The sequence below is a fragment of the Papaver somniferum genome, chromosome 9 (genome assembly GCF_003573695.1).
Source record: "Papaver somniferum cultivar HN1 chromosome 9, ASM357369v1, whole genome shotgun sequence".
NCBI classification, from domain to species: Eukaryota; Viridiplantae; Streptophyta; class Magnoliopsida; order Ranunculales; family Papaveraceae; genus Papaver; species Papaver somniferum.
In genome coordinates this window covers 115,410,924-115,420,323 of record NC_039366.1, presented here as the reverse complement: position 1 = coordinate 115,420,323, position 9,400 = coordinate 115,410,924, and the positions used below count along the sequence as shown (strand labels likewise).

The 9,400-nt window shown below is 34.5% G+C and overlaps 2 protein-coding genes across 2 annotated transcripts; both read right to left on the bottom strand.

Annotated features, from left to right (window-relative positions):
• Nucleotides 1-2,599: 2,599 nt before the first annotated feature.
• On the bottom strand, nt 2,600-4,174 carry LOC113313421 (LOB domain-containing protein 12-like). The gene is made up of 2 exons (XM_026562188.1): nt 3,669-4,174; nt 2,600-3,378 (listed from the first exon to the last, which is right to left on the bottom strand). Exons 1-2 carry the CDS (start codon nt 3,822-3,824, stop codon nt 2,875-2,877), a joined length of 660 nt encoding a protein of 219 aa, XP_026417973.1. The 5' UTR covers nt 3,825-4,174; the 3' UTR covers nt 2,600-2,874.
• Nucleotides 4,175-5,056: 882 nt separating this feature from the next.
• LOC113312449 lies at nt 5,057-8,649 on the bottom strand. Its single transcript, XM_026561202.1, has 6 exons — nt 8,591-8,649; nt 8,306-8,513; nt 7,952-8,095; nt 7,414-7,552; nt 6,928-7,121; nt 5,057-5,210 (listed from the first exon to the last, which is right to left on the bottom strand). The coding sequence occupies exons 1-5, from the start codon at nt 8,647-8,649 to the stop codon at nt 6,949-6,951; spliced, it is 723 nt and encodes a 240-aa protein (XP_026416987.1). The 3' UTR covers nt 5,057-5,210; nt 6,928-6,948.
• Between the last annotated feature and the right edge of the window lie 751 nt (nt 8,650-9,400).

Sequence of the window (9,400 nt, the reverse complement as noted above, 5' to 3'; positions counted from 1 at the left end):
CAAATTGCTCAATCTTTTTCCAAAAAAAATCTTGGACCACGAACTCTGTAGCCATTTTTTGAGATTGAATGATGAAGATTGAAGTGAAATTATGAAGAATTTGTAGGGGTAGAAGGTGGAGAAGCGTGGTTTTGGAGTTGAAATCAATTTAATTTATAGGGATGGACAAGTTGTTGCCGGCTCAGCGTGCATGGAACGACTTTGTGTGGGACGATTGTCGTCTCAGCTGGAACCGAGCCTCGACTCAATGTAAGCCGGTCGGTCCAGGTTGCATCGGTCGTCTCAGGTTGATTCGTTCGACTCAACCTGAGAAGCGATGGACAACACCTTTTAACTAGGGGTTTGTCCATCCATTTTAATGGTTTGCCAGTTTCATTGTAGGTGCAAAATGGGCAAATCCGCTTGTTTGTCCATTCCATTCGAGTTGCTCTTAGTATAACTTTTACACTTTGTCCCCGTGGATGTTCTAAAAACTAAACCCAATTTTTCTTCTTGTCCTTCTTTTTTTACATTAACTCACAATTAATACCATTTTAGTATAACTATCACACTTTGTTTCTATGAGTCACGCTTCAAATTTTGTTTAAATGCTTCGAAGCGTAGCTGTGAAGCGGGACACCCAAAAAAACGTAATTCCACCTTTTCTTGAAGCGTTGACTAAGTCAAACACTTGAAAATCCAAAAATTTAAGCTAAGAAAAATCTAAAGGGATGGTTAGGATCGAGCCTGGGAGTTCCTGCTTTCCTACGAAGACCGTTTACTTCTTTTTTCTTTTTCTTTTTTTGAAGCAAGGAACACCCTTTACAGGCTTTATTGTACCATGCTAATTTTTGGTCTAAATAGTGAACATAATTTTTATTTATAACAATATTCATACATTAAATATCGAATCCTTATATAGTTCAATGATATTTATAGGTGTATATTCAAAAATAGCATTTAAATAACTAATCATTAATTGTGGCTTCATGTTTCAGCATACGATTCGCTTCTTAAAAATAAAAAACGCTCACGCTTTAAAAACCTTGCTATGAGTGCTTTATGAACCAATACACAAGAGAAGAGTCGGGTATAAAACTCATTTTTTTTATTAATTTTGTTTTTTTTTACATTAATTCACAAATATTTATAGACATGGTTTATTAAAGAAATTAAGGTAATTGTAATTATGAAGTCACATGTTATATTATTAACATAATTCTAATAAAAGTGCAACGACTCCAGTCATAATTGTACGTTCTAAATCATTCAATTTAATAACTTCAGTTAATTAATAATTAGATAATGTGATGATTAATTTTTCTGTCGTTTGGCGAAAACCAAAGTGTTTTCTTCGTTGCATGTGACTGTCAACAAATCAGAATATCCTATTCGTTTAGGTGAAGTTTTCTTCTTGGCAACTGAAGAATATTTTTGTCCATAGAGATTATACTATTCCATTTCCAAAATGTGAGATTAGACAAGGGTACTGCATCGTCTTCTCTTTGGAAAGCTGAGAGAGTCGAACTGTCTCAACCCTTTCGCAGAATGGGCCTTAAATGTTGTACTAGTTTCTTGAAATCTTGTAAGAAATGAAATTCATAAAAGAAAAGAAGATATGTTGAAATTTTCTTTGAATAGTTTTCACGTAATCACGTGGTTTCTTGATTGAGAGATAAGTCTAACAAAATTGAGATGTTTAATGATAAGGGCACCGACCCTTCCACGCGTTAATGAATTTTGATTCCAAATTATAAACAAAACTCTATTTAACTTCATATCACATGCTACCTAGGGGTTAGATTCATCTATCCTATTATTATTTTATGGAATGGAATTTCTCATTACAAGTTACTCATTTTCAAAGACACCAGGATTCCTCATTGACAAATTCTTGTTTTTCATTTTCACGGATTTTCTATTTGTTAGTTCTTGTAGAGCAGAGAAATTACGTGATTCCAAAAAATATAAATTGCATTCAAGAACTTGGCGGATCAAAGTAAATCAAAGCATGCCAGGCACAGAAATATGATGCTCCAAAACAAGAGGGCCACACTGTCAAGTGATGCACCTTACGAGTTATCACATTTCAAATAACTATTCACCTTCGTAGAAATTTTCGAGTTCGATCTATGGCATTCACAACATATATTAAGTCATCTTTCAAAAAGAAAATGTTCAATCGGAAAAATCGATTTTGTCTCGATGGGTGCAGAAATTGTGGAACAAATCCATTTGAAAATGAAGAGAAGGCAGCGAACTGATAATTGACACAATGTTTAAGTATGAAATTGAATTTTTACCCCTTAAGTTCAAACCCATGTAGTATATCTCGAAAAGAAAAAGTAATTTATTTCTTTTTTTTCCTTGATAAAGATAATAACATTGAAGAACACACAAGCCGTCTACTGGCATTACAACTAAAAAAGTGCAAAAAATCAAAACAAAAATATACTAACAAAAAAGACTAAAAAAGTGCAAAAAATCAAAACAAAAATATACTAACAAAAAAGAGCATCAAATAGTGGAACAGAATTATACTTCCACTACATTTAGTTCCTTGTGACTGTGAGCAAGACTTTTAAACATTTCATGACTATCCTCTTTAGCTGAACGAAAATTGAAAAAGTAATTTATTTCAATTAATATAACAAAGAGTAATTACAGTACATTTATGATCAAGGCTTCAAATTTGCAAAAACTCAAAGAAGGCATCACTCCAATTTATTTGTGAATTTGAGGCAGCTAAGCTTTTTGTTTAATATGACCTAGCTAAGCCAAACAATTAATTAATATGATACCCATTTTTCTTTGAGAACCCATTACTCTATGTAAAACAAACTAAAAAGAGTAAACACTTGCTGTGTATTTGATTACTAGAAAATTAAAATCATTTCAAGTCCAAAGAGATTCTCTTTTAAGAGGGTCTTGATGAATTACAATGTTGTTTGAAGATTGAAAAGTAGTAAGATACTGGGGAAGATTATGAAGCAGGCTATTGTTACTACTTTGGAATAAGTTAACCGGTGATGATTTTTCATCATGAGGGTGATGATGATCAACTAAGTCTATGATTTGGTTCAGTTGATGATGATGATTAGTAGTAGTAGTTGTAGTAGCAGTGGAATTATTATTGGGACTAGCAGTAGAATTAGTATTTGTTGTACTATTAGTAGTAGTGGTGGAAGTTGGTAATAAATCTGCTTCCGCTGCAGCTTGTTGCATCTTAAAGTAAAGAATTTCAGCTTGAGCTACTGCAAGTTGCATCTGGAGTTGAGAAACTTGGTTTTGCAAGTAAGAAATTGCACCAACACATCCATAAACTGGGTCTCTTACTCTTGCGTTTGCTTCAAATACTAGACTACTTACTGCATCTGCCCTTTGCTGCATTGGAAGTTCCTGCCCCATGAAAATAAGAAGAAAATTCAGTTGATGACCTATTTGTAGTCAATCAATGGGGAAAATGGCAGCTTCTATAGTAATCAATTGATGTTAATATTGAACTTTTCAAAGAACTTAGTGCTTTCATCAATAATTATTCAGTCTGAGTGCTGTTTTCTTTACTTTGCTAAGATAATATACATGATATGATTGAAAATCAAGCAGTGTGGTAACAAGAGTTCCATGAAAATCATGAACGTGTTATGTGCAATGAGAAATTATCTAGCCAATAAAGCTCTAAAACATACCTGTATCATTTTGCTGATATTGCTAGCACCAAAAACCTTGTGAGCAATGGCGAACTTATTGGGATCATCTGAAGGGAAGTAGGGAGCAAAAATGCAGTCAGCTGCACAACGACGTCGCAGCAATTTGCAAGAAGCACAAGGTGAGGTTCCTCCCATTTCAATTCAAAAAGAACAACTAAACCAAGAACTAGAAACAAAAAAATGTTGGCACTAAGACGAAAAAGGAATGAATGCACAAGATAACAATTGTGGTGGCTACTCGAAAATGATTGAAAGACTAAGGAAACAAGGAAGAATACCCAGTGAAGAGAAAATGAGATGGGTGTGCGTATTTATATAGCTTTTGAAGGACGTGTGTGTGACCTTAGTGATGATGAAGTGGTAGCTAGATTAACATCACCCATGTTTTATCATCAATATTCTTTTTTAAAAAGACAAAATTAAGTTAGTAAGTAACTAATTAAGATTGAAGAAGCCGACTTTAGATTATTAAACTTTGTAGCAGAATCTAGAGAGAGAAAGCAAAGAGTTCTATTATGTAGATTGTGAACTAAGTTTATTGCTGCCTGTGATAAGGTCAAATTGTGATTTTTTTTCCCCTCTGCACAATTGTATTTAACTTGTACTGTGAAAAGAGTTGACCTCCATTGATGCGCGTGAAAGGTTGGCAAATGCATTACCTATTTTCATATCCATGTATTTGTTTTGTGATTCCAGTTTCCACGTATGCTTCCGTCCTTTGACATTCCTGCTTTTATTTGTACGCTTCACGTGTAAAATGTACCTTCGATACCTGTAACTGCAATGTACCTCCATCTACGTACCCTGGCAAGAGAAAGAGAGAAGAAACTAGAGTTAGCGTTTAAAAACAAGAACACAATGTCGACAAGTATTCAAAAGAGTAAGAAGTATTCTAATGTCTAATAACAACAAAATTCGATACTTTGTTTTGCCCTTGGCAATAAACCAATAATAGGAGGTCAAGCAGATGTTGCTGCAAGTGTGAAGAGAAAATGTCTTAATGTGTAACAGTTTTTAACACAACGACTCTCATTTTATGACAGATTCGGGATCATTTTAAGATTAACAATCATATAATATAAATCTTCATGATCATGATTCAAGACAAATTAGCCGAGTTAAGTATGAAAATGAGTCGATGATATCTGTTGCAATAAAAGGGGTTTACCAGTGTTCCCACTTCATGAACAAAACATTGTAATCAAATTTCAGGAATGTCCAATTTGCGAGTAAATTCCAGTTCTTGATAAACGACGAATACGTTGAATAGATTAGTTCCTTAAAAGACAGACAAACACGTATTTCTATTCTTTCTTCCCATTACATATGAAATAATCCTAAAATAATAAAAAAATCTTGGGGGGAAATCGAGCTCAACGCCTTGACTTTTATACAGTTCAGATTGTTACAGAGTTTTGTTTAATTTTTTACTGATCATGGAAGTTACTCTTTATATCAAAGTTTATACCTTGATCCCACTATCCACATGTCGGTTGCCAAGACTTCATCGAATCAACCAACCTGCATCCAAATCAAATCCAAGATCAACTAAAAATATGTTACAGAGATTAGATACATTTGGAAGTTTATTAAGAAGTCATTTCATAAGATAACTTATGAAGTAATCAATATTCTGAAAAAAGTTAATGAGATCCAACATCCAATTAACGACTATAAGCATTATTATATTAATTGAAACCCATTTCAAGAAAACTGAAAATTGTGAGTTGTTTTAGAAGTTCAAGGTACCATTCACACCTCTTGCATTTAAAGCTCTCCACATGATCCTAATTCTAATAATAATTTTCTTAATCATCTTTTCTCTTCCAATGGAAAAACAGCTCTACATCATTCCCCAGTTGTCACACAGACAACTTCATACGAACCCTAGTGGTTCAAAATTTCCTAGTTGGAGTCCCCAAGTACCCCAACCACCACAGACGACTAGTTGTTTTTTTTTCTTCTTCTCTTAAACCTTATAAAAACAAACTGAATCTCACAGAATAGAAAATCCTACTCGAGTTTAATTCATAAGGAGGAGGCAAACTTCCAAGTTCCAACCCGTTAATTCAAACAAGTGATAAACAATTGATTAACTTGATGATAATATAATGAACAGAAAGACAGACATTTTTTACCATGTTAGAAGTAAAAAAATCAGAAAAATAAAAAATGAAGGTTCAATGCAACATTAAATGCATGTAGTGTGACATGAAGAATCATTTTCAAGATGCGCGGTTTTTCTAACAGGATTCTGAAACTGTGGGTCGTTGACAAACATGAGTTAGAGAATAATACACTACATGTTACATAATTGGATCCAGGATTGAGTTTCAATCTAATGAGATAAAACTTGGTTAAGGTCAAATCTAGAGAATGTACCTAACAAGATCCGTATTACCATTTTTTTATCAATGGTGCAAACATAGAACCATGTCTACATGTAGACTTGTTCCTAGATAACAAAGCTGGATCAGCATATGTTTGGATCTGGGATAACAGGGAAAATATGGATCTCAGACTAGAAAATTCAATCTGGATATGGTCTATACATTCATTACTACTAGGCGACGATATAGTGAGGTACAATGGCTCAAAGTCGCACAAACTTTCAATGAGGAGACAAAAGCAGAGTCCAGAGTCAAAATACAGTTTTTTGCTCTACTAAATGACTGGTAACCTACGTGGCCACAGACAATTAGACTTGTTCAGCTGGGTTTCGCTAGAATTGGTTAGCTTATATGCTGTAGATACTCTATGGCTTCTCTCTCCTCTTTCTATCTGTCTTCTAATCATTCTTTACATTTAGGGGGCTCCCTCTACATTCGTATATAAAAAAACAGACCACCTAAATGATATTAGTCATTGTATAGCCTGTACTCTAAGACAGATAGAAGTGGCATTACTAGGAAACCAAATCATATTTCTCCAGTTCTTATTACTGCTTTCAGTTTAAGTCTTTTGCTACAATCGAAGTCATATGGTATATGCCTTATCTTATACTACTAAATTGTTGTATTTTCTCACAACATACTCTTTCTAATGTATCAAGTCTAGTTCGAACATAAACAAACTGAGTCTGAATTACGTTAAATTCCACATGTGGCACATCAAATCTATATTGTGTTTATTGTGAAATCAATTAAGACATTGCATATGTTAAGGTTAGAATAGGTAAACAAAGTCAAGCATTGGATTCAGAAAGAGTCCATAAACAAGAAAGAAGGCGTGAAAGTACCTGGGAAAAGTACTAAGCTATCTATGATTCAGTGTTAATCTGATGCAAGCTTTGAAGTACACGGAGTTTCTGCATGTTACGCTTCTTGATGCCATTTCTGAATAGTGAACTAGCTAATTGTGTGTCCCTTGGAATTATCTGATCATTCTTCTGTATTATTTTCCTCTTCATGTGCTCAGCACTTTGCGCCCGAACTGATTTATCACCAAGAATTCAGATTATAGATAGCCATCCAATAAATCGTACCTCGAAGAGTCCACTAGGAATTTCATTTTGGAACATATAATACCATGAATTTTATATAGACTGAAGACAGACCAGGTATGCCCACCAAGTAGAACTAAGTAAATGACATTACTCTGCACTACATCTGGCAAAATGCCGTGCTTGGTTACTTTGATGCATTGCTTGTACTCCTAATTTGGTAGTGAAACATGAAAATTAAAGGTAGATTAGTCTACCGCTTCAAAGTATAATAACAGGTACCAGAATGTGAAGCAACTGATGCAACTGCTACATCTTTGAGTTTCTTTATCTTTTCAGCAACTTGCGCATGAGAAAAAAAATCTTCCCCGCGCAACGTCACATTGTTTGGTTGAACTCGTAAAAGGGCATTTTCAAAGCCCTGCAAAAGCAAAAGACGAATATTAGTACACCACACCGCTCGGCTTGTACATACTTATTAAAAACGCAAGAGCCAAGAACTGTTTAACTTCTACTGATACAGTCTCATCAAATTCTCAGAATTAGAAGTCTATGTCATGTCAAATCTAAGACTCCTACAAAATTCCAGGTCAATGTCCTTTTCATATTCTACAAGATACAGAAGATATTGAGGCCACATAATCTGTTAACAATGGGAAGAAAACATACCAACTAACCTCAGGATCTATCCTGTACAAAATCAATTTCTTAAATGAATGAACTATGCCTCAGTCACTCAGACATGAAATCTGAAAAAGTGCACCAAACACTAGATCACTTAATACCAAAAATACTTTACCAAGACCGAAAAGACATTTACCTTGACTGCAATGGAATAGAATCCATTTTTAAGCGAGTCCTCGGCAAAAGTTAGCCACTCCTCATAAGTAACTTGATAATCTTCTTGATTCACACACTTTTGGTCCCGGATAACCAGTGCCTCATACTTCAAAGCCAAACAACTCTGTGAACATAAGTGTAATTCAATTGAAAACGCACAATTAAGAACCTAAACTTATTATCCCAGAAAAAAATTAGGTCAAGTTGAAATCGAATCAATTAACACAGACAATCATATGAATAGTACAGTATAATTGGACAAACTAATCTCAATTCCGATGATTTAAAAGTAATCAAACACGATCTAGCCAAACTCAGATTTTATTTCTTTTACCTCAACATCACCAGAAAGAGCAAAAGCACGAACGAAGAAATCAAGTATGAAAAGCTTCTCCTCAACAGGTTTCTCTAAAATATCTTGAAAAACTAACACAGCTTCTGATCGCAGAAACTCTTTCAAGATAGATCTAATTTCCAGTAAGGAATTTACATCCTTCGAAACTAAAATTGATTCCAGAATACCAAGCGTTTCTTCCCCAAATCTGCAAAAATCATGCGATGAAGAATTAGAAGAAATGAAATTGGAGCATGAGTGAAGAAATTAGGGTTACAAGCAGACCTGCGATTTTGCAATTGAGAACGAAAGAAGGAAATTCTATCGTGCATCTTATTAGACATTTTTAGGGGAGTACGAAAATGGCGGGGTTTTGGTTTCAAATTTTTTTAAATAGGTTGTACAATACAATGTAGAAATATCACCGTTCCGTTTTACCGAAACAAACAGAAGCTTATGGTTCTGGATTTGATGTTTGACCTAAGTTCAGGAACCGAAACTTGATTAGCAATTTAGCATCAAACCCTAGATAGTGAAATCTAGTACCACTAGCTGATATTGCAACCAAAATGAACCTCATTTTTGAGAGTAAGTATTACACCGTGCATTGACAAGCCATGATTTTGAGCCACTTGGGAGAGGTAAGGGCAATATCTATGGTAATTTTCAAATGAAAAGTTTTGTTGAGCTACGTGGATGGCCAAACACGTTTCTTCACTATAAGAAAAGAAGTGGGTGGCTGAACATCAAACGCGCGTGTTAAGAGAAAACACTGCCGTTTTAAGGGAAAATGGGCGATCTATCTATACACGCTGGCGTGTGACGCAAAACCGCCAGTGTGTGCTTCATAATCGCCAGCGTGGGTCGCACAACCGCCAACGATTAATTTTTCAAATTTAAAAACGTCATTTTTTTTTTTCAAATTTACCTCTATAAATTAACACTCTCTTCAAACAATTCACTCACACCAAAATTCACTTCTCTTGAATTTTCTCTTCTAAATCAATTTCAATTTTTAGTTTTATTATTGGTGAAATGGCTGAAAAGGCGATCACACTTTTTTGCGTTGCAAAACTTGAAGTTGTTGTTTCTAAG